The 27091-nt window shown below is 29.4% G+C and overlaps 2 protein-coding genes across 3 annotated transcripts; both read left to right on the top strand.

Moving 5' to 3' along the window:
* The first annotated feature begins 6071 nt into the window (after positions 1-6071).
* LOC111032908 (cathepsin B-like cysteine proteinase 3) lies at positions 6072-26827 on the top strand. 2 transcript variants are annotated; one of them, XM_022313387.1, is made up of 8 exons: positions 6072-6333; positions 8675-8905; positions 8982-9182; positions 9840-9987; positions 10067-10177; positions 10286-10358; positions 26002-26005; positions 26792-26827. In XM_022313387.1, exons 1-8 carry the CDS (start codon positions 6214-6216, stop codon positions 26810-26812), a joined length of 909 nt encoding a protein of 302 aa, XP_022169079.1. In that variant the 5' UTR covers positions 6072-6213; the 3' UTR covers positions 26813-26827. The 2 variants fall into 2 exon arrangements, with proteins under 2 accessions (XP_022169079.1, XP_022169078.1); XM_022313386.1 differs by lacking the exons at positions 26002-26005; positions 26792-26827 and having other exon boundaries at positions 6074-6333; positions 10286-10592.
* Positions 13441-17557, top strand: LOC111032910 (cathepsin B-like cysteine proteinase 4). The gene is made up of 6 exons (XM_022313388.1): positions 13441-13753; positions 15427-15657; positions 15734-15934; positions 16743-16890; positions 16969-17079; positions 17235-17557. The coding sequence occupies exons 1-6, from the start codon at positions 13634-13636 to the stop codon at positions 17444-17446; spliced, it is 1023 nt and encodes a 340-aa protein (XP_022169080.1). The 5' UTR covers positions 13441-13633; the 3' UTR covers positions 17447-17557.
* Positions 26828-27091: the final 264 nt, after the last annotated feature.

Raw genomic sequence — 27091 nt, 5'->3', positions numbered from 1 at the left:
CAAGTTGCAGTTTTACGAAGACAAATTTTTCACACAAGCCGACACACAGACCATATTGATATTCGTCTTTTTTTAAATACAACTCTGACCACATACGATAATGGTCAGTCGGTGCATATAATATATTAATATATGGTCGCCCAGTGTGCCCGCTAGTTGATTAGGCTTCAAAGTTATTTTTATTTATAATCGTACGTAAATAATATCAGTAATAAGTACCCATATAAGACTTATACCAATACAAAATACTATTACAATGTAGGTACATATAATTTTTATAATTATTATTACGAAGTGCCTCTATTACGCATAATATTATTGCCTACTACGTACAAATCCGAAATCGTCAAAAACAGATAGGTATTTAGTAAAATAAGAAATAATATGAACTATTAAAAATATAAAAACCTTATGTACAGTCGTCTCCTTGGTCCTAGACGTTGGTCTGCCAGGGTACCGTAGTCTGCATATTATTTTAAGGAAAATCTCAAAAGTGGCGGTAAACGAAATGGCTGTGTTGAAAAAGGGTGTTTTGCTTTTCCTCAACAATCGAACTTTCTTTTTAATGAAGGTATTTTTCAATCATGCTCACTCCAATTTTTCTCTTTAACAGCACCTATCTACGTATATTTAATTTCTAATTTTTAGAATAATTTTTGTTAAGTGTTAAATAAGTATCAAATATAAGCAATCATTTTCTAAAATAAGTTGTTTTACAAATTTTCATGATTTTGAACAACGGAAACGTTGCACTAAGTTTGGGTAGGTAGAATGTACGCAATCGTAATAATGAAAAAGGTCCATACGCAATAGTATCATACGCAATCTTAACGCACCCCTCCAGGCAATTACGAACAATTAAAAAAAAGTTTGAGGCAAATCGGCCCAGCCGTTCTCACTTGATGAATTGTTATATTATATTTTTGGCTCCATTTTTATATGTATAGATTTTTATTGATACTATTGCTACTTAATAACTCATTACCATAGTATTACCATACATAATATTATTATCGTTAGTACACATAATTACATAATTCAAAACTAATAGCTCAGATTTTGATTTAGAAACATTACATCCATTATTTTTAAATTTCTATAAGAAATATTTAAGAGAGATTAAGTTTTAATCTTATTGCAGTATACGAATATTGCGGTAACTCTTTTTAATAAGCGTTTAAAGTTTTTAACAAAATGTTGCATATTATTTTGTAGCTAAAGATCTATAAATTGTTCATAAGTTATTATTACTGAAACCAAAAATCTAAAAAGAAAAATATTATTTTATTTTTTCATAGACTTAACATTTTATGTTCAAAGATCTAGTCGGAAGGTACTCTGTGAGAGGAGGGAGGAGGTCAAAAGTAAAAACTTTCAAAATATTTTGAACAAAAGAGTAAAAAACAATGTGGAAACGGCAATATATGGATTTAAAACAACAACATCAATTAAAATCAAGAAACTGAATGATGCTTGTATTATATATAAAAGAACAAGCCTTTTTTATGTTTCAATTTTGTGACGATGCTATTTAAACATTTTCCAATTTTTTTTCACAAGGTTGTAGTAATTACTCCCACGAGTCATCTATTATTCACAATTTAATTTTATTCGTCATAAAAATTATAATTGTTTAGGCACTCCGTCGTAAATAAACACTTGCCGAAATCATAAACTATAAATTAATATAATATAGATTTAATATTACGATGGGAGTTGTATGGAAAACACCGATCACTTAATCTTTATACCGCGAATAGCTCAATGCTATAAATTGCGTAATCGAAAAATAATAACACTCTTCTCGATAAGCGAGCAACACTCAAAATTAAGTAAAATACATTTTTTTCTTCTTTAAAATACAACAATGTGTGTTGATTTAAGAATTTCATTTAGAGAAAGCAAAAACTACACACGGGCGAAGCCGAGTAATTCAGCTTGTAGGTTATATTTTACTACCTATGTTACAAATAACTGCTATTAACATTAAATATTCATTTTAATTATTATTATCATTTGGACAGCCTCTGGCGGTTGTTGGGTTCTTTCAAGTTTTCTTCCGGTTCTGCGTAATAATATGTGACCATTTTTTCTTTGTTAGTAAGTAATTTTAATTTTTAATTTTTATACAATTTTTGATTGTGAATAAAAATGTTTATCATTTTGTAAAGCCACATTTTCACACAAGCCGGCACATTTACTGCATATAGTATTTTTTTAATGCTATTCTAAGTACCTAACTATATAATTACCTACCATAATTGTTTGTCGGTATGGTCGTCCAGTTTATCCGATTATTGAGCATAAAAGTTAATATAGTTTTCGTCATCACGCCGATATTCATATTTTATAATTTAAATAATATAAAATAAATACTAAGTGGGTACATAGAACTAATATCATTTTTATAACTTATTACTAAGTATCTATCTATTATATCTACTACAAACCGTCAATAATGAATATTAAGTAAAATCAGAAATAATATTAACTTGTACTGACATCAAAAAAATGTTTGGAGTTATCATCAAGTTAGCAATGATTTTAAAATTAACTTTAAAAATAAAACAACTCAAAATAATTGATTATTGATTTAAAATATTAAAAACTGCACATTAAAGGAGTACATTCAAATTAAATAAACATAAGTAGAGTATTATATTTTGTAATGTTATTATTTTATTAGCTATTTACTGATCTCGTGCACTTCGTTGACCGTTAAAAATACCAACTCTATCTAATATGATTCAAAATTTGTGTTCGAGACGAATCCCCGCGGATTTACCCCATCTTAATCACCATTGATGATTTTTAACATACCCACTATACAGAAGTCATGTGAAGTATAGGCCTAAAATTGTATGCAATCATAATGGCTATGTTTTTCTAGCATTTTTAGCTTTGCATAGGTGAACGAATTTTAAAAATCGGTACCTAATAACTAATTGCTAGTTTTTTCTTCATGCCTAGTATAAACTTAATAAAATAAAATTGTAAACATTTTTAATGATTAAATTCAACAACAAAATTATGAAACATTAGCTTTAGAAATACTCTTTGTAATAAGTGTATATAGGTTAATAGTTTAGTATTAGCGGTTGTGGTTTGCACTCTCATTTTGATGATATGACCAAATACAAAATAAAATTTAATTTAATCACCAGCTGATCCTTTACACTTCGTTGTTCGTAAAAAATACCAATTGGATTGGAAATAGCATTTGATATGATATACAAATCGAACGTATGTCAAATTATATACTCTTTGCGTTGTCTTAATTTCTATAAGAACGATTTGAAATGTTCATAAAATCGGTTAGGTTATGTTAGTTTTTGAATAGGTACCTACATATATATAAGCTAAAAATATACATTTTCAACTCTCACATTTGTTTAAAGATATAATTCGAGACCATAAAAGCGACGATTTAATGCATGCTTTTACTTAATCTGCTCGAGTAACCACTAACCAATAATGGCCATAAATACAAATTTTTCCTATCACTGTTACAGTATTACAATCCGTAAGCTGTAACAAAAAACAACAACTTATAAACAAAAATGTCCACCTTACATCTCAAAATCCTTTCTTAAATGACACGAATTAACGGCCACTCATCGAAATAACGACTTATATTTTAATTTGGACAAACACACCCTGAGTATAATCTTATCAAAATCTGTTGAGTAGTTTTGGAGTGCATTGCACGTAAACTCGTTGTATGCGTAATTTTTATGTGTTAGGATAATAACACTAATAATTTTTTTTTTTACTCAAGATAATAACTATTTAGTTTCTTGTAACCAATAGCAATCCTATGATAAACAAAAAATATTATTGTTACTTGTGTATGTTCTACAAAAAATTCTTAAATTTGCAATAAATGAAATTAAGGGCTATGGATAGAGATAAAATATAGCTTATAGGTAAATGTTTTGGATAGTGTAACTTTCTGATGGTAAGATAATGTAATTGTTTTCGCCGTTGCCGATCCTACGATTACGGTGGTTATCGGCAACGACTCGCGAATTATGTTGAGAACAGGAGCGGGAGGGGTTACTCACACGAATGATAAAATAATACTGTTTTTAAAAATACAACAATACTCCCGCCGTTGACCGTACGGTATATATATTATACAAGATTATAAAGTTTATGAACAAATACGTAATAGAGAATAATAATATGCGGGCGCCCAATACGTTAGAATACAAATGATACAATATAACAATAATTGAACATATAATACTTCCTATAGAATATAGGCGCTTAAATACAAAAATACAAATGACTTGCAATGCCACAGGTATAAAAAAAATATATATAAGGTCGTAGTATACAAATAATAATTGAAATGGCCACTGAACACGAGTGAGCGCAAGTATGAGTGGAATAGAATACGACCTGATGCCGACAGTACTGAATAATCTGTCTCCTCGATGCCGACGATGACTGCAGTTGATGATGGCAAGCACCCGTTGTATACAATTTGGGCACACTCGATTACAAACTTTCGAAGTGGCAAAATGACACCTCGTGATCACACGAGGTTGGTTGCTACACGCAATACGAACGGTGACGGAGCAAGTCGCACTCAGGTCAACCGTCGAAAAAGAACAAAACGCCGGGCTGGCTAGCGGCTCGGCCATCGGCTGATGAAAAAGTCACCAGACAGCGGAAGGGGGAGCTTGCCGGATGCAGCTTATCTTCTGCCATGCCTGTGGTATCCCGAGGCGATAATATATATATAATGTGCCAACAGGAAAAACCGTTCCGCGATCGAACAGTAATAAATAGTTCCAGAAATCACTCCCAACAGACGAACAAATATTTTTTCTTCTTTATGTGTTATTACAAAAAAATGTATAATAATATATATTATACACACGATATAAAGAATTAATTAAAATGTTATTCCCGTAGGTATAGGACGTGTCTATAAGTTATACCAGCGGAATCTTGATATACTAACAAAATACAATTTTAATTAATACAATAATAACAACACTTTAACTCAATGGACACATATTGTATTGTTAACGTAATCTCCACTATCAATGGAACAAAAAGGCACAGATCGCGGACATAATATTATATTGTAATTAATCGATTATTACAACAAACAGTTTTGATATTTTTACGTTTATGTAACTTATGAGGAACGATGTATACCACAATCTTAAGCTTTTTGACTTATAATTGCAAATATGTTATTAATATTGCCTACTTATTAACATAAATTGGGAAAAAATAAGTAGAATATTTCAAATTTTTATCTATAAACAATTGTTGCATAAATTATTTGATTTAAAAACAGTAAAATATAACGTTATATTATATCGAATATATTTTTTGTTGTATGTATTGATTTTTTAAATACCTAGTAAAATGTACAAGTATTACAAATGCACAAATTTAAGGTCACAAATTAAAATTTTTTCAAATATTTCTAGTTTCTGTTTACGCGTTAATTGATTAAATATTAAACGTACACATATTATATTATTATATACATACGTATAATATAATACATTGGGATATTACTTATAATGTTTACATTTTAGGCACCTATATTATAGAAACACCCAAAGATATGTGATAGGTGCCGCTTCCAGATAATTATCACTCGCACTTCAATGTTCATATTATAACTTATTTACCTTTATTATCGAAACACTATATTTAAAAATAAATAATATAACCACGGACTAAGTATGTCAATCGAAATATTTCATAAAATTATTCCGATACTTGGATATTTCTGAGTAGGTACAAGCGTCTGATAATAATTATCGACGTATCAGCGCAAAAACAATCAAGACTAAATTTCACTTCTACAACGATACACGAAATTATAAAATAGGTTATTATCATGATAGTTATAGGCATTTAGTTGCATAATAGGTATTATGTGTTTTACAATTACTCTAAATTAAATTGTCGTCAATCAATTGATAGCGGTTTTTGTTTTTTTATCATACCGACACTCCATAATCTATAAGAGTTTGAAAAATGAAATAACATCATTTGAACAACTACGATGTAGGTAGTATATGTAGTATATGTACCTACCTACTTGACACGATATTCGGACGGTATAAGTAGTCGGCGATTGGACATGTCAAACTCACTGGTTGCCGTTGTAACTGCCGCAACGGATGCTTTTTAGTTTATTCTCTTAATTTACGATTTTTTTCCGGCCAAACCTTAATCATGGCTCGATTCTTAATCCTGCTGTCCATCGTATTGTTCAGCGTGTATCAGACTGAACAAGCGTATTTCTTGCAGAAAAGTTACATCGACACGATCAACGAAGTGGCTAGTACCTGGAAGGTAACTAATAATTAAATAATAATTATAATAATAATAATAAATAATGTACCTATACTTGAAGTACATATTTTAGCTTAGCAGTACAACGTGTAATATATTATACAATAGACATAATACAATATACATGCTGGAGTAGAGGATTAAGTCATTTGGAGTTAAGCCCTTCAAGTATTTGCTCGTGAACTTAACCTTCCCGACATTATGACAATTGTCTAGACACCACACATATAGATAATACCTATACCAGATTGCCAATAATATCTCAGTACGCTGTACTATCGAAAGGGCGTCGCCCATTACCGCACAAATGTGCAAAATCCGCACAGGACTGAACTGCATACAAATTTAAAAATACTGGGTACCTCATTACAGCACACACATTTAGTCGTATACTTTTCAAGTGGCAAAAAAGGCATAACTCAGAATTTTGAAAGTAGAAGAAATTCTTTAAAACTATGTTGGAGACATTTTTATGGTCGCAAGAAATAATCTTTTCTAGTGGGACTTATAACTGTAAGAATTTTTGGATAACAGGCATTATTAGTACAAGCCATCTGATTTTACTGTAGCCTACTAATTTCTGGTTTCTGGTATTCAGTTCCAGCCGCTACTCAACATTTTTTTTTTTTGATTTTAGTTAATTCTTGGTATACCTTCTGAAAACGGCACATTTTAATGTCCCGAAGATTCCCCAATCGACAATATTGAACAAAGGTACAAAAAACGGGACGAATGGTCACCCTATAAAATACAATATTGGTCACCCCATATTGAATACATATATACATATACTGTATAGATGCTACTTTTGATTATTTCGAAAATCACACATTTTCGGTTTTTTAATTTGGATTGTGTATTTTAATTTTATGAAAATTCAATTTAATTCTATGTTTGTTATATTTTTACACTTGAATTTGAGCAGTATCGTGCTATTTGTGTTTGCGGTATTAGGTTATGCATTTTGTGCGGTATTGTCTCATGTTTGTGCGGTAATGGACAGTATCGTATTGAAATGATAGGAGGCGTCAGTTACCTCCACCTTTGTGAGAATTATGGTGTTTTATAAATTACAAATGTTTATGTTATCATCTGTAAAAAAAAGTATTAAAATGTATTGTCATTTACTGATGTATCATTTTAATATGAAATCTTGAATGGTTACTTGGTATTTTTTTCGTAAAAAAAAAAGGTAAAATAGCCAATCTTAGAACCATCGTTTTTATCAGTAAATATACGATTGTTATTTCTATTGTTGTTGTCTTACCTAATTGGCAAATTTAGTTCTTTATTATAATAACAATAGATAATTAGAAATTTATCTATTGTTCTGTTTCAGTACATATCATCATGAATATTTAATTATTCATTATAGATAGGTACTATCTAATTACTTAAAAATTGAAAGTCAGATGTGTTATCATTTATCAAGTTTATAAAAAGGTTGGTGTGTAACTAAGTAAAACAGATACTTTCAACTTAGACTGAATGTGGATTAAAATTAGAGTTTTCCGCGATTGTCAAATATAAAATTATACTGAAAAATCAAATAAAATTTTATGAGAAATATATGACAATACTATGAAATTGAAATTTTTACATTTTATATTCACTACATTTTTCATGTAACGATTTTTTTATTTTGTCGTAATTCAAAAACAAATAACCGTTGACAGTCATATAGACACTTTAAATTTACACCAAATGTTTATTTTATGAATTTATATATACTTGATACAATTTTCAAAATATTTTGACTAGTTATAAAATGTTTCTAAAAACATTTTTCTAACTAAAAAATCTAAAAAATATAAATAAAGTTATTTTTACAGATATTTTAAGTTCAAATTTAGACGAAATTACATATTCACATAGACTTGGTAACGATTTTAATCATTTTGTTGTAATTCGGTTCCAAAACAGAAGAAATTTACATAAGTATATAATATATATAATATTTTACCATTATGACTTATGATTTAAAAATAATATTATGAATAATATTAATTCAACTTACTGTACTAAACAGCTTAGATAAGCGATTAGTGTTGAAATAAATATTGTCATCAACCGTACATTTTAGACATTAAAGTTGGTATAGTTCAACAAAAATTCTAAATGTGACGGGGGAGGAGGAAGAGGTCATTAAAACATTTTCTGTATAGAATTAGGAAAAGAGCACAATAGCAATCGAAGTCAAAATGTATCAAATGTAAATTGTATTATAATATTAAATTATATATGAGTACATACAGCACTTCATGCATTATCATATAAAAAAAATGAGATTATAAAATCAGGAGCAACGCTAATCGACTTTCGAACGATTTACGATTTCTAGGCTGGTGTTAATTTTGACCCGAATACATCACAGGAAGACATCGTTAAGTTGTTGGGATCTACGGGGGTAGAATCTGCCATGAAAGCGAGTGCCAATGAGTTTAAAATGGACGACGTCGCTTACAACAAACTTTACGGCTATACCCCGAGGACATTCGACGCCAGGAAGAAGTGGAGACATTGCAAGACAATTGGAGAAGTTCGGGACCAAGGACATTGCGGTTCCTGCTGGGTGCGATTAACGGCGGGCACGCGTCGTCGTATCGAAATCGTGAAATTGATTTAACGTCATGTTATTCTGATTATAGGCATTTGGAACCAGCTCAGCGTTCGCCGATCGTTTGTGCGTGGCCACTGACGGAGATTTCAACGAACTGCTGTCCGCCGAAGAGATAACGTTTTGCTGTCACACGTGCGGATTTGGATGTAACGGAGGCGACCCGATCAAAGCCTGGAAATATTTCAGTACACACGGTTTAGTCACTGGAGGAAATTATAAATCTGGAGAGGTATTAATTTCTATATTTTTGTAGGAAAAAAATCGAAATAAATACCTAGGTATATTACCTATTTTCTTATTCTCTGAGCGTTATTACAGAATTTTATTTACTATGATTTATGAATGTATGACCATTTAAAATTGGATTGAAAAATCTAACCAAATACGATATGTATCCAATCAACGACATAACAGCCTATGTAACAAAATACTAAAATCTTGTATCACAAATTTCAACAAAATATATAAATATTATGTTGCACAATAATAATAGTGATAAATAATAATTATGTTCAATTATTATTAGTCACTACTAACCTATATATAGTTAGATGACATGTGCACGGTCATATTGCACATGCCATATGCTTTGTGGATTTAATAATACATTGCAGAGTATAATCATAGTTTATAAATAGGTTTTAAAGTATGTATTGAGAATTTGAGTTTAATTTTACAAACAAAGAAAGATTTTTAAGAAAAATTTATTGATAGAACACTCGAATAGTGGACAAATAAGTCGCTGTAAATTCAAAAATAAAACCAAACTTTTTTATAGCAAAATTTGACTTATCGTTTTCACCTCCCAGCATAAAAGCACTCAAGCTAAAAAATAAATTAAAAAAAAAAAAAAACGATTGTTGCTTAATGTGTAAACGTATTCCAGGGATGCGAGCCATACCGAGTTCCACCGTGCCCTCGAGACGATAAAGGAAAAAACACGTGCGCCGGTAAGCCAAGGGAAAAAAATCACAGATGTACGAGAATGTGTTATGGAAATCAGGATCTCGATTATCGCGAGGATCACAGATATAGTATGAACAAATTTTGAAAATGTTTACGATTTTTAGTCGAAGTATTTGTTTGAACTATATGATTGAATTACGATTATAGCACGTGACTTCTACTACCTGACTTACGGCAGCATCCAAAAGGACGTCATGACTTACGGACCAATCGAAGCAACGTTTGATGTGTACGACGATTTCCCCAGTTACAAGTCTGGTAAACGATAAGCACCAACGATTATTACATATTACAAAAAGATCTGTTTTTGAGCTTCTATTTTTAAAACCATAATAGTATTTCTAACTGACATTTCCCGTTCTAAAGGCGTTTACATGAAATCGGAAAATGCTTCATACTTGGGAGGACATGCCGTTAAATTGATCGGTTGGGGTGAAGAAGACGGAACTCCGTATTGGTTGATGGTCAACTCGTGGAACGCACAGTGGGGAGACAACGGTCTTTTCAAAATTCGACGAGGCACGAATGAATGCGGTGTTGATAATTCGACGACTGCTGGTGTGCCAGTGACTAACTAACTTGTAATATTATGGTACCGAAAGATTATAATAAGAACACTGCTGTAAAACTGTATTTTATGTTTAAATAAAATAAATAAATTTTTTTTCTTTTATGATTTGTTCTGAATGATTTCTCCGTGAACATCCGACTTAACAACAATATATCTGGTTGTAAATTGATGGGCGTTGAACTGTCAAAAGTTCCAAAAATTGAATGTGGGTGTTAGAAATAAAAAATAAAAATTGAACCAACCCTACAAAAAAAATCAAATGTTTTGAGCTAAATATGTTTCCGGCGTTTGTTAAAATTTTTATCAAACTTCCGAAAATCCTTAAAAATGCTGGGCATGTCCGGTATCCTCTCCACAACCAGACACTGGAATATAAACCACGGTCCTTACGAAACGTGAACTTTTGGTTACATCTTATATTCATATTAATAAGCTCTTATTTCGTTACGCTTAAACATTTTTCTCGTATGTACTTGTTTTCGTTGAATGGTCTGGTTGTTGCATAGGTACCTGCATTACCATTGCCGTTATCGGTAAACGCAGAGGCGTGATAAAAAATAGTATGTGTACCACATGAACTATTTTAGTTTCCAACATTAATAGTTATTTATTTAAATATACAAGCAATATTCTTCAAAAGTAATTTAACTGGCAATTAAAAAAAAATGTTTATTATACAGTTATTGTTCTGTAATTCGAAAAATATTAATAATTTAATTTACTAGTTTGTATTTACCACCATTTTATAAATAAAATAATATTTTAACCTATTTTTGCAACGAACATATTCTCAGCGCTCTTATCACGGCGGTACATCAGTTTTGACGCATTATATAGATAAGATAATATAATAATTAATAATATATTTTTATTACATGAAGGTAAAAAAAATATTTCCCTGAGTTAATTGGTTAGTTTCTACTTACTGATCAATGTTCCTATATAATTAATTTATTTGAATAGCGTCGATTGAAAAATAATCTTCTTTAGAATAAGGTGTTTTTAATTCAATAAAAAGGTTAAAACTTTTTTTTACGTTAACGATGAAATATAAGACATTTTTTGGATTTTATTAAATTTCTAATTTACGATTGGAGTTTTGAACAGAACTGTATTTTAGATGTATGTAATATTATGTTACATTTTTATGGGAAAAGTTGATTCGTGTACTTACATATGAGGTATTAAAGGGGGAGAGCAGAGTAGGCAACTGCCCCTGCTGCGGACCGTACGTGTTATATTAATATATAGTTCCTTGAAACTTGGGTTCCTAACTCTAAAAAAATATATTTTTATCTTTTTTTCAATACGAAATTTGTTGCTTTAATATACGCGGACTTACAAGTAAAGATGATAATATTATAATATCTTAGATCATATACTATGGATGTAGCTATTGCTATGCATATATCAAATTATGTCCAACATCAACCACGCCGCGCTTCTTTCAAAATTTTACGGTTTACGATGGTTAAGAGTTGCGTTAATAAATGAAAAAGTGTCAATAATGGTTGATGAGACTATAGTGACGTGTCGGTCTTAATGAACAATTATCTGTTGTAATTAGATATTTGGATAAATTCAAAAACGGACCAATGGAACAACTTGTATGAACGAAGAGAATGGTGACAGTTGATGCCACAATTATATTTAATGCTTTGAATGTAATTAATTGAAAATTATAAATAAAATGGTAAAAATGTTATTTCTACTTGTTTTGACGGTGTTGCAACTGTATCTGAACGTACCTATAACAGGAGTTCAGACAAAGTTCAAGGAGAAAAATTTAAAATCTTTTTTTTTGTGCATTAGATGGCCATGTTTTTCAAACATTAGATCAGTTGATAGCTGGATTAAATTTAAAATTTAACCAAGAAACACGTTTAAGATGTATGAGTTCTTAATTCTAAATAATTTGACAATGTTTTTATTTCGATAAATTTTATTAAAATTTTAACTTCAGACGCTCATAAAAATAATTGAAAATTTACTCTCAACTTTTTTTAAAATTTCCATTAAGAAAAATGTATAAGGAACATCGAATTGTTAAGTTTTCTGAACGAACGAACACGTTTTTTATTTATGAAAGGTGTAAAAAAACTAATGAAACTTTTAATTTTTTTATGCCTTTAATTTTTTTTTAAATAATCACAATACTTCGAAGATTGGATGGTGCTTAGGGTAATATAAATATTCAGTGAAAATCATGTCATTCGTGTATCTATTGTTATTTCCGAGTTTAAATAAAAAAATAAAATCAATATTTTAATATACTGGTTCAGAGTAAAAATCTCAGATTTTACTTAATTTTTTGTTCTTTTTAATCATGCTTATAAAAACTTTTGAGAATTATTATATACATTTCCTAAAGTAATGACTAAATTTACCTTTCTACCAGAAAAAATTTTGTTGAAGAAAATAAAACACACTATTACTTTATACTCAGGTATTTTTTTAAATTTGAAGTCGTTTTAACACTTGAAATTTAGTCCATAATATAATTTATATAATAAAATATATATAATTTGTTATCTATATTATTTTTCTTGCTTATATTTTCTATAAAAATATCCATACTGCTTTAAGGTGGTTATCGCCAGCACTTAAATTTCATACAAATTATTTAATTGTAATTAAAATATTATTGAAACTCGATAACTAAAAACAAACAACTGTAGTCTGTAATACTTATGTCAATTGGATCATTACATAACATTTTTGAGGTGATTTCTGAATATTACAGTCTGATATTAGTTATTGATATATTAGTGCAAACATAATCAAGAATAAATGTTAAGTGTTAAGACGACACAAAATCTAAAAAGATACCTATGTAAAATAGTTATTTAGTTATGTAACATTTTATATTATTTATTATTATATTAAATTAAATATTTGACTATTATTTGATAACAGTTTTTGTTATTTACCGGACACTCGATAATCTGTAAGAGCTTCAAAAACTAAACAATATCTAAAAATTTCAAATAATTAGGTACCTTCTTGACATGATATTCGGACGGTATAAATAGTCGGCCATTGCAGGGCACTTTAAAATCACTAGTTACTGTTTTAACTGCTGCAGCGGATGCTTTTTAGTTTATTCTCTTCTTTTAGGATTATTTTCCAGCTAAACCGTAATAATGGCTCGACTCGTAATTCTGCTGTCCATCGTATTATTCAGCGTGTATCAGACTGAACAAGCGTATTTCCTGCAGAAAAGTTACATCGACACGATCAACGAAGTCGCGAGTACCTGGAAGGTAATTTTACAATATAATAATGATAATAATGAATAATTATGATAATATTTAATAATATAAGTATACGTAGTATACATTTTAGTTTAGTTTAGTCATTTATAAATAATATAAAAGACGATGTAGTGCCATTTAGTCTTGAGCACTTCATGCCTTTGCTCATGAACTTATCCTCTCTTCAACATTACCACAGTCGTCTAGACCCTCAATTTTGTGTCAATAATAATATACCTACGCCTTTTCTACAAAGAAATGGTAACTTCAAAATATCATCCACTGACACCGAATACTTTATGAAATAATTACCGTTAATTTTATTTCACGAATTACTATAATTTTTTCTGCACTGAACACACTGTCACTGTCTGTATAAACTATAAAATGTGCTATTATAATAATTAAATATTAATAGTGTTAAATTATCGATAAATTTAAAAAAAATGAACTACATCATTTTACCATTAAGAGTACTTATAGTAATATATTTTTTTTTTGATTGATCTATAAAAGCCCTTGCAACTTTGATCATTAGCTGTTGGTAGGGGGAAATAGTTGATTTTAACCACGTATTTGTATGTGTGGCAAGGATGTGTTGCTAAAAGCCCGGGTGGTCACCCATCCGAGTGCTAGCAACGACGGGTTGTAAGTTTGTTGCCGCAGATTGAGTGTACTACCGAACCTCACCAAGTCACATATATAAATAAATGTATTTCTTTATTATATTATATTTTATGAATCAATCAAATACTAATTAACAGATCGATACTACAACGTATACTGTAAAAATAAATAGTTAAAATTATTATAAAATGTAGTTAACATAAAAATATGTTTAAACTCTATCTATGACTGGGTTCTATCTTTGGATGTCCTCCCTTCTCACATCAGTCATTATAATTTGTTTAAATGTATAAATTATAATGCTGAAATTAGCTTTTTATACCTTGTTTCATGAATTACAAATATTCTTTTCAATACAAAAAAAAAATTCAATGCAAATAATTCGAGAAAGATATTTAAATAATCCATAACACTAGTTATGCTTCGTTGATTCGAGTATTTGTTATGTCTAGTTTTCTTGAAATTGAAGAACTTAATCATTAAAAGAAGATACTCATTCTAAAAAAAAATTGACAAAAATAAATGAAATACTCGATGAGTTCAAAGAACTTCATTAAAAATATAATTATGTGTGTAAAAGTATATTTTATTGATTTGAAATATATTATACAAATTGTTGACGATCGAGAAAAAATAAAAACAACAATTTCAAGGAAAACTACGATACTTCATTAGGATATGATATCAATATTATGGCTATTGTCTATATATAATTTGAGTTAATCTGTGTCACTTGTTGTTGGAATAAAGATATAATTGTTAACTGCATTACAAAGGGGTGCCAAACGAAATTCTGGATATCGTATAAGAAAAGACGGAGAAGGCGGCCTAATAGCAATCGCGTTGTATTTATTGAATGCACATTTTAATATAGTATTAAATTGTGTATTGTATATTATATACCACATTATAGCACTCACATTTTCATATAAAAATCTGGGATTCGATAAAATCCAGTGCAATTATCAGAACAAATAATATATTATACAATAAGGGTATTATATTATTATTTATGATCAATGCTAACTGTTTTTCGTTCGATTCACGATTACTAGGCTGGTGTTAATTTCGACCCGAGTACACCAGAGGAGGACATAGTTAAGCTGTTGGGATCTACGGGGGTGGAATCTGCCATGAAAGCGAGTGCAAATGAGTTCAAAACGGACGACGTCGCTTACGACAAATTTTACGGCTATACTCCGCGGACATTCGACGCCAGGAAGATGTGGAGACATTGCAAGACAATTGGAGAAGTTCGGGACCAAGGACATTGCGGTTCCTGCTGGGTGCGATTAACGGCGGGCACGCGTCGTCGTATCGAAATCGTGAAATTGATTTAACGTCATGTTATTCTGATTATAGGCATTTGGAACCAGCTCAGCGTTCGCCGATCGTTTGTGCGTGGCCACTGACGGAGATTTCAACGAACTGCTGTCCGCCGAAGAGATAACGTTTTGCTGTCACACGTGCGGACATGGTTGTAACGGAGGCAACCCGTTGAAAGCCTGGAAATATTTCAGTAAACACGGGTTGGTCACCGGAGGAAATTATAAATCTGGAGAGGTATTAATATATTATATCGTTGTGGAGAAAAATGAATGTATCATCTATATTCCGTGCGCAGTGTGTAGCATTATTGCAGAGTTTAATTGACAATGGTTTATGATGAATGTTAACCTAACTTAACAGAGAATGAGGTGTATTCCAACACCGACATAACAGAAAAAATCAAGTACAAAGTCTAGTATCTAGTATTTATGTTTAGATACTAAAATGTTGTATCACACATGTCAATAAATAATAATATTATGTTGCACGGTAATAATAGTTCTAATGCATAATTATGTACAAATATTATTTATTATTAAATATTATACTAAGCTATATAATATATATATGACCTGTACAGTTGTACACGGTATAACAGAGGACTTGCACTGCACTTGCCACGTACCTAATTGTTATAATAAGGCTTTGCAGAGTATAATATTATAGTTTATAAATATGTTTTTAAGTATGCTTGAGAATTTGAATTTTATTTAACAAGCAACGAGAAAGCCTTTTGAACGGTCCCTCAAAGAGCAAATTTAAATTAAACTGTTGAAAATTCTAAACTTAAACCAAGCGTTATATTTTTATTCCAAATTTTACTTATTGCTATCACCTCTTAACATAAAAGCACCCAAGCTGAAAAAAAAAGGTTTCTCCATTACCTAAACATTTATTTTGCAAACGTACCGAATATTCTAAAATTATTCTTGGTTTTTCAGGTTTTTTTTTAGGAATCCTTTTTTTGCCGACATTTTGGTCTCCAGTAAATACCTAAAATTATTATTGTATGATCGTTGCGTAATGTGTATACGTATTGCAGGGATGCGAGCCATACCGAGTTCCACCGTGCCCTCGAGACGAACAAGGGAAAAACACGTGCGCTGGTAAACCAAGGGAAAAAAATCACAGATGTACGAGAATGTGCTATGGAAATCAGGACCTCGATTATGACGACGATCACAGATACAGTATGAACTATTTTGAAAATGTTTACGATTTTCAGTCGAAGTATTTGTTTGAAATATGTGATTGAATTACGATTGTAGCACGCGACTACTACCGCCTGACTTACGGCAGCATCCAAAAGGACGTCATGACTCACGGACCAATCGAAGCATCGTTCGATGTGTACGACGATTTCCCCAGTTACAAGTCGGGTAAATGCTAGGAGAAATCTTATCAGTCATTTTTATATTTATAACATTTTGTTTGAATGACACATAACGAATAATAATAGTTTTAATTATGTCTTTGTAACTGGACCTTTAATCTTAACTTGCCCTTACTTGACTATGGGTTTTACTGGTTTTAGGCGTTTACGTGAAGACCGAAAACGCCTCGTACTTGGGAGGACACGCAGTGAAGTTGATCGGTTGGGGTGTTGAAGAAGGAACTCCGTATTGGTTGATGGTCAACTCGTGGAACGCACAGTGGGGAGACAACGGTCTTTTCAAAATTCGTCGAGGCACAAATGAATGTCGTATCGATAATTCGACAACCGGTGGTGTGCCAGTGACTAATTAACTTATAATATAATGGTACCGGCCTATTAAAATAAGAACACTGCTGTAAAACTGTACTACATTTTTACGTTTAAACTTTAAATAAAATAAATAAATAATTTTATCAACAACATAACAGGTTGTAAATTGTGGTGCTTCGAACTGTTCAGTGCTCAAAAAATCGAATTTAGTTTTAAAAAAAAATTAACCGACCCCCAAAAAATTCTAACACGTTAAATGTTTCACTATAAGTCCGTGTACAGTGGGCAAGGAATGGGAAGCGGACTTCAATTAAAAGTGAATGAAGTAGAATATATTATTATTATGATTGGAACTAGTTTATGATGTACCTAATAATCAAAAATATTATTAATTATTTGTATTGGTACCTATTATAATATGATTTGTCAGGGAACAGTGTTCAAGACTCGATTTTTTTCTAAATATTATACTATATGTCAATATTTATTAAAAACTTAAAATATATACAATTATTTGTTTTTTAATTACAATGAGAAAATCAAATCTGATCAAAATTGTCAAAACTGTTAAAAATTGCTGTTGCATAAATATTCCCGTTGTTCCGTATTTTGTTAGCAGTATTTTCCAATTACTTAAAAAAGTTTGTGGATATTTTTTAACCTTAACAAGCACAAACTGCAAGCTAGATCCAATTTACATTCAGAATCCACCTTCGGCATTGAAGAATCCGTGTTTACTGTTCAGAATCAAAAAAAAAAATAATAATAATAATAAATAAAATAGCATATTTTTATTTTCATCATACTTTTATATTATTATTACCTATACTATGTATCTTATAAATTGAAAACGTATTTATAGATACATATAATACTAAATAAAATGTACCCATACGTATTATTTTTTTATTTTGACTTGGACGTTTACAACTGTAGATTTGAATATTTGATAAGACGGTGCCTTATTATGATTAAAAACGTTTAGTAATAAAATAGTCCAGATCAGTTGCAATCAACTCGCAAAATACAACACAGCTCACCTCAAACTTACGATCCACCAACCCAAAACACGAATGGTACTTACCCGCTTACAAACGTCATATAATCATATATATTATTATTCATAAACTACCTGCTCTGCCTACAGTTAAAATTTTTCGAGTTCTAAGACTACCTCTAAAGTCAATGAATAGTTTTAGTGTATAATTTGTAAACTGCAACACAAATGGCGTACATACTGTATAATTATAAAAGTTGCGGTTGCACAATATAATACGACGACGGTTTCGTATAATATGAATTATACTGTAGTATTGAAAACCGAGAGCCGAGAGGTATAAGAATACAAAAAATTGACAGGTACTTAATTCATTGGCAATAATGCATTTTTATTATTAATAATTCGTTCGCCTGGCGTATTATAGTGGCGGTTGGCTGCTAATCAATTTCACATGGACACGCAACAGTGGCCAACACAAATGAACGGCGATAGGTAGACGAAAATACATGCGCCGATCTTGTGTACGTATTTTACGTTATAAAAGTCAATATTTTTTATTTTTGAATCATGACGAACGTAGTACCTATAGGTACACTTGGAGTGGGTCGAACTGTTCAAAGTTCGAAAAATTGAACCGAACTAAAGGTGTTCAGTTCGAGTATGATAGTCAACCTTAGTTGTAAAAAACCGATTCGAACCGAACTTCAAAAAAAAAAAAAATAAAAATTGGAAGTTGTTTCAATTTTCTGACGACACTATATTAAACTTTTAAGGGTTCTATTAAGGGACTATTGAATAATAAATGTGGAGATAAATACACTTTTTCTGATAGATACTCGAGAGTTGAGAGTTATCTACATTATATTATATTGTGTTTTGAGTGGTAAATCCAAATTGTCTGATGACTGCCGAATGTGTTAAGTCATTACCTTAAGTCAAGCCAAAGGATGTAACACAGCTCTGCCATTTTTGTTTTCCAGGAAATAATAAAGATTCTTAACTCTATTTGCACGAGTGATGTCGTTACAAATTGTCGTATCATCATTATCGGTCATCTCTCTTTGGTTTACGTTTATAATGGTTAAGTATTAACAAAATAACAATAATTATTTTATTTCAATTCTTCATGATTATCATTCGATATAAAAAAAATGTATTTTTGAATTGATATAAAAAACGTATGAGGTATCTTGGCTTAAATTTTTTAAAAATAAATACAATTTGCGAATTGTTATGGTTTTGATAAAATTATAAAATGTATAAAAAACAATAATACAAATATTTGATAAATGTATCAAATTATGTCAGCCCTTCATAAATTACTATAAAAAAGATATGTATGTTTTTGGAAACTAATTATTAATATTTAGTATTATTTTTTGTTATAGACAATGGCCAATGGGTGATCGGTGATTGATACACAGTTACTTGGTTTTAGTAGAGTATTAGAGTAGACACATTTTTGAATTATGTTTATGTTTATTTTAAATTTAGTAAAGTTTTGCATGACTGCTCTATTTATTAGGTATTGTCTAGTCGAATTAACATATATAGGTATAAACCTATATAGTTCTTATGATTACAAAAAAGTTTATCTAGCTTATAGTATATTTACATTTTTTTTTTTATTACAACTTATATTTTTCAAATTTATTACTACCTATAAGCATATTAGTTTATATAATTTTGTATTTTTTAAAAATTAATTACTTTGTTGGTTGCATCTATTTGGATTAGGATTTCATAAAGGTGTTCTGATAAATTTTCTTTCGTATTTTAAATAGGTATTTAAGTACTTCAACTAATACTGGTTTAAATACAAACACAAATCTATAAAAATGTATTGAATACTTACATTTTTATACAAAAATTATTTTCTCCGTTATGTGGTTGATTGTTTGTCAAATATTTACAATTACCGTCGTCGATAACAAAATTTATAAGTACCGTACAGGGTCGTCTTGTCGACTAAAAGCCATTTATGAGATGAAAAAATAGTAGAAAAACCAAAAATCAAAATTTACAAGTGTTAACGAATTTTGTATTTAATATTTTCAATTAAAAAATGTAATAATAAGTATTTGAAACAAACTGCAAAAAAAAAAAAAAATATAAAAACGAATAGTTTTACTCAAAATTAGTTTTTGAAAAAAATCGATCGTTTTTTTTTTTTTATTGAAATTCAAAATCAAATAATCGTAGATACTCGAGATATTTAACAAATGTTTCAATATACGATTAATGATGTGATTAAAAGGTTCAAAATATTTTTGTAGTATATGAGTTTTTTACAAACATCTGCAACTTAAGACTTTTTTTCTTTTTATTAGTCATATTAACTATTATGTTTGATACAACATCGTTCATCAGTAATAAAACTTGAAGATTGCTTAACATAAGATATTTGCTTCACATATTATTTTCACCGAGGTATTCGATGTTTTTAAGAGCGAATTAAAAACATTGAAAATGGGCACGAAGTCGCAATTTGGTGGTGTTCAAAAATAAACTGTAAACATATGCTGAATGTATATAAGCTTATAAATTAATGAATATAAATTTTTCTTGCATAACATACAGCAAAAAGGTGCTAAACAACACGTGGCCCATTTTTCTAAAAAGAATCCCGAGAATTTGAAAATAATGTTTTCATCAAATAATAAAAACTTAAAAAATGTTTAGCGCAAATTATTTTTCAATTATTTCACTCATATTTAGCAGCTATTTTTTTGGTCCATAACTGCATACGTATTTATTAATTTGACAGTGCACAAACAGCCTAACCCTAGCTTATGAGTATCAAAATTACAGTACACGCTATCAATAATTGTTGATATTTGGTAGGCATAGGTACTTCACATTTGATTATTCAATTTTAAAAATGCACGAGCTATCTAAAAACGCAGCCTACTTGTACTTATTTATGATATCATATCGATTGCTGCAGTAGTGTTGACAGTGCTGTGAAAACATACCTAATATAATATGAATAAAAGCCAAAATCATCGCGATTAAAAGGATTTAATAAACCGTATTCGTCATAACTATAATAATTCGTGGCGTGTCGGTAAATAAAATTGGTATAATATGCGTAATAATAAATTTACTGCATTCGTCAAGAGTACCTACATAATAATAATATATAATAAATAGGTATGCAATTTGGCTACGAAACCTTCTGCGGTTTGTTTTTTTTTTTCATTAAGTTCATAAGAAAATATGTCACGAACACGTCATATTAGCTGTAATACCTAGAGAACGTGTCACCACGCCCGCGGACTATATTATTCAATAGCTCGGTATACAGAGTGATTCACTGATCATGCTCTCAACAATTTTTTGTTCTCCAATAATGCAGCTGCGGTTATTCAAATCAGTTGATTTTTGTAATTTTTAATTGCATAAGAATACGTCTTAAAAAATAATTATGTTATTTTATCGAATACTTTCTCGAGGTTTTTTGTGCCCTGTGATACAAACTTTTGTTTTGCAAAAGGGAACTGCTCCCTTTTGTTCTTCAAATTATTTATTTATTTAAAACATCTTAGAAAATGTTGGTGCATACAAATATATATTTCAAGGCTGTCACAAAGTTTAAGTTAAGTTACTTTTAAGTCTATGGTTACCCGATCATTATAACTAGTCAAAACCGGGACATACTTCAAAAAATCTGGTGGATGTCGCTCTGCTGTACAGTACTTAGATTACAAGTGGGTTCCCATAATGGGTGGTGTTAAATTTGAATTTAATGATTTACAATCGTTTTATATGAAAAACGATTCTGAGCGAAGACTGTCAGTCAGTCTATATTGTTACTCAGTAATTTAGTATATTTGATGATATTATTGTAATCAAATTAATTCGTTTTACTAGTAAGCATTACTACTACAGTAGATTAAATTAATTTTGGCCAAAAAAAAAAATACATTTGACAAGTCATTGTGTGTATAAAATATAGTAGTATACTTAAAAAGTTTTAAGTACCCACGAATAATATTTTTAATTTGCAACAAAATAACACAAATCATTATTCTTGGATATTTCATATGTAATTTCGTCCACATCAGAAAACAGAACAAATAAGGAAAAAAAATGTGCTTACATAGTTTTGGATTTTTTCGTTACAGAATAGTCTACTTGCGTGGAACATTGTTACATATTTTCAACCCTTGGCTATTAAAGTTGAAAATTTGAAAAAATGTTAAGTCTGAAATTATTTGTGAATTTTGAATTAGATCTGAATTTTGTCAAAATTCGAACTGTAAATGATTATAAAAAAAAATCATGCCTATGAATTTTTAATAGTTTTCAACTGATATTGTTAATATTATTAAAGAGCTTTGTATCAAAATGTCAAGCTTTTAGACTGAACAAATAAATTGTATTGACAATTATAGAAAAAAGAAATTTAAAAAAAATTGAAAATTGAAAATGTCCTTTAACAGTTAAAAACGAGTCAAAATATTTTGAAAATCTTATCAAGTATATAAATTGATAATATAAACATATGGACATATGGTGTAAATTTAAAGTATCTGAAAATATTCGATTTTGCATTACAACAAAATAAGTAAACCTATATAATATGAGAAATGGAGTGAATATAAAATGTTGTAAAAATTTCAATTTCAACTTTCATAAAAATTTAATTTGACTCTCTTGTAGAATTTTTTTTTTTGTTGACAAAGATAGACAAGTTTATAAGGAATCTTGTATTCAAATTTAAAATCTTAGGTGCAAAAAAAAAATGTTTATGAGGAACTAACTCAAAATAATTTGCACATTTTCGTGATTTTTACGAATTTTGTGAATATTTTAAATGTTTGAATCTAGAAATACTTACGGGGAATCTTGTACAAATCTTAAATATACGAGTACATATTAACATTATTTTTATGAGTTTCTAATGATTAATAATTCGACAATTTTCTTGATTTTGATCATTTTATTAAAATTTTAACTTCAGACGCTCTTGACAAATTATTGTGGATTCAAGCTCAATTTTTTTTTAAATTTCCACTAACAACAACTTACGAGGAACCTTGTATTACATTTTAAAGTGGTGTATCTATAGAAAACTCGGATTTAAACCTTCCCTAAAAATTGCATGTATTCACTGTACTTTTTTATAGATTTATATCAAAAACCAAAATCAATTTTGTCGAAAACCATGTTTTTGTGAAAATTCCGGTTTTCCTTAATTTTTTGTTTTTTTGTTCCTGAAGCTTTCGAAAAATTGTATGAAGGTTAATGTTAGGTTTATTTTTTACTTTTGACCCCCAAAAGGGCTAACTAGATTTCCTATCAGAAAAGTTGCTGTTGAAGAAAATAAAAACATTTGTACTGCCTCAAAACGTGATGACAGATACAAGAAAAATATAAAAAATATAAAAAAAATAAAAAGCACACGTTTATGTAAAATCAATACATTCATCGCTCTACTCAGAATGTCAAAAGAAAGTAACGAACCAATCATTACTATCTCGAGCAACTATCTAACATATAATAGTATTACCTTCTATTCTAATCAATCCGTTACTTTATTATTATTTCCTTGCTTCGCTTAACACTTAAATTTGCAGTTAGGCCCTTAAAATAATGTGAATATATGTTACTATGACTCAAAGTATGTGCAAGATCAAAATAAATAACTATATACTACTTAACATAAATACAGATAAAACCTATACGCCTCCGCGGGAAATTAAATATAGAACAAAATATTAAAGTATCTTCAAGTGAGATTAGATAAGCTGCTTTCTGGCCTCATTTTTATGGCAATTTGTGTTCATCAAATTTGTCTATGCATTTTACCGAATTCGACGTTTTCAACACTATAAACATTAATCTAGTACATTATTACGTCCAGATATCTCTCACTGGGGAAACAAGTCACGAATTCGGGACAAATTAACAACCCTACCTATGTTGCGCAACTAGTTACTTTTTATTTTTCATGTTATGAAGTAACTTATGAGTTAATCACGTTCAGTTATATTTTCCTAAAACCACAGATTTAAAACATAATCCATTGTGTTTAAAAAGGTTTTGTATAAAAAAATATAACAATAATCGGAAGTATAATCAAATATTATTCATAAATATAATGAACAATAATTTGTAATAATGGTTATAATATTTCATTTTCACAGATTATATTATGTATTATATTAACAAAAAAAAAAAAAAATGATATGGGTCACCGTGTCATTGAGAAAAGAAAAATATAACTATTCTCTCAGTGTATCATACACGTTTGAGTACTCATTTATCTACATCACTAACAGCTATTACGTACCTACCTATCATTATATTTATATCCATTCATACAATTACAACAGAGTTGAATAATATTTGATATTATAATATGTATAGGTAATTAATTATACACCAATAATTAATTATAATTTAGTAAACGTAATTGTGGACCATTAGGTAAACAAATACATAAAAATAGTTATCTTGTTGTATTTAGTCATTGATTAAAGTATCTACTAAAGCGTTAAAAGCTTTAAAATATATAATTACTTACAATCATAAATTTTAATACATACATTTATTTAAAACTGTTAGACCTCTATTAAATTACTACCAATGTTCTTTGTTATCTTTAAAAAAAAGTATAATTTTTAATTTCACATGAAAAAAAGTAACTTATTTTTCTCCAAGTTTAGTTCCTTTTATTATTTTAACTTTTCAAGTTTAAAAAAAGGAAATTTAACTTTGAACTTTTAACATACCTAACTAACATTTTTCTACATTAACAAGTTAAAACAAATATTTGAATCACCCAGCTTTCCAAATTTGAACGACTATAGTTTTCGACTTGTTAAGCTTTATGATATACCTACTAATGGGATAATATTGTTTTAGGCACTTGAAGTATATCATAATAGCCTGAACGATCTACTATCATGGTTATACATACAATTAAAATTTAAGTGAATTTTATATTTGTTTGAACTTGTTCTCATTGTATTTTATTATTCAAACAATTATTAAAAATTGTTTTAAGATGCGAAGAGATTACCTAATATACTTTATATAAGGAGGTACTATAATAATTACTTAAATCGATTATATAGTGCAAACAATACAGAATATTACTCCAGTTTCATCAAATCTTTCATATAACTTTATTCGTCAAATATAAACAAATAAATATTATATAATTTATTTTATTTTATGTTATGTCTATTAAAAAAAGCATTATATTTATTATTCTTAATAATTATGCTTAATAACACGTAAGCTACTCGTTAAAATTTTGATTTAGAAACGTCAAATGTTTATCGCTTGCCAAAATATTTTAAAGTAAAAAGGACGTGTACTCATTTGAAAAACAGAACTTTGTATCACTACGAAACGCACTTTGAACGGTACAAATATTTCATATAATCGAAAATATAGTCTTTAAGTAGAGGTTTTAAAATTTCCAAAAATCAGATTTTGAATAATTGCATATTATCAAAGAAAAAGGATGGCGAACACGCTAGGAAAATTGCACTGTATAGTATTATAATTTTTTCTTCGACCACCCACTTTTTATGTTATACAACTATATAGGTAGCATGACTATTAATTGAATTGATAATCTCGGGTTCTTAAACAAGTTACACGAAATTATTTTTAATTGTTTAATTTTGAGCTAAGACAACCCAAAAACAAAACCGTTACTGTTTACAATTAATTCGTTGATAGAGTAAGTATAAGTACCAAATCAGTTTCAAAAATATTAACAAATAACAGAGGTATTACATGAAAGCTATCGACAACCGGATATAACATCGAGATTGCAAACTTTAATATAAAATCAGTTATTTTGGTACCTACACTAAATATACGGTATTTTATATACAAGATCTCGTTGACCTAAATACTTCCAATTTTCTCTGGCAAAGTTTAAATTAGACCTACTACAAAATTAATGTGATAAGAAATCTGAAAACACTTGAATTCTTTATGACGTTAACTCAAGATCGATTCTCCCACCATACATTCTTTTGTCATTGAATATGATGTTAAAATGCAATACACTTCGAAGAATTTTCAAAAGGCGATTAACTATTATGAACAGGTCAAAAAAAAAAATATATTAATATTGTCAATTGACTTCTGTGAGTTATGAGTTGCAGTGAGCCGACTATAATGTGTAGACGAAATTGCCGTATCGTTGGAAAACATAGCTTACATTGTGTTGTCATCGTTTGGTATATCAGCCTTATAGATTAAATAAATAAAAAAAATATATATAGAGTAAATAAATGCAGGATAGGTCTTAAAAAACTACCTTGCGATACTCCAGCTGACACGTTTTTACAACAGTATTCGGTTATGGATTTTTCCTGTTGACTCGAAATTGACTGTCGGTCAAGTATGATTCAAGAAGAGCACATCAGGTATGTGACAGTTGATCATTTGATGAGGAATCTTTTTTCTACGTCGAGGAATACGTCAAGAATTTTTCCAACACTATTTTATTCCGTCTTATCCGTTGGGTTTGGTGTACTATGCCATTTTATTCGCTATAGTTTTTTTTATTTCTAGAGGGTAGACCATTGATAGGCGATAGCTACCGGAATTGCTATTTCTGCCGCACTAACAATGTCGATGAAAATTCACCAAGAATATGGAAGTCTTACAATAGTTCGATCACTAAACTTGTTGAAAGGGTAGACTTTTTAAA

Source organism: Myzus persicae, unplaced genomic scaffold (assembly GCF_001856785.1).
Source record: "Myzus persicae strain clone G006 unplaced genomic scaffold, MPER_G0061.0, whole genome shotgun sequence".
Taxonomy (NCBI): Eukaryota; Metazoa; Arthropoda; class Insecta; order Hemiptera; family Aphididae; genus Myzus; species Myzus persicae.
The sequence above is the reverse complement of the archived record's forward strand: the minus strand, read 5'-3'. Positions and strand labels throughout refer to the sequence as shown.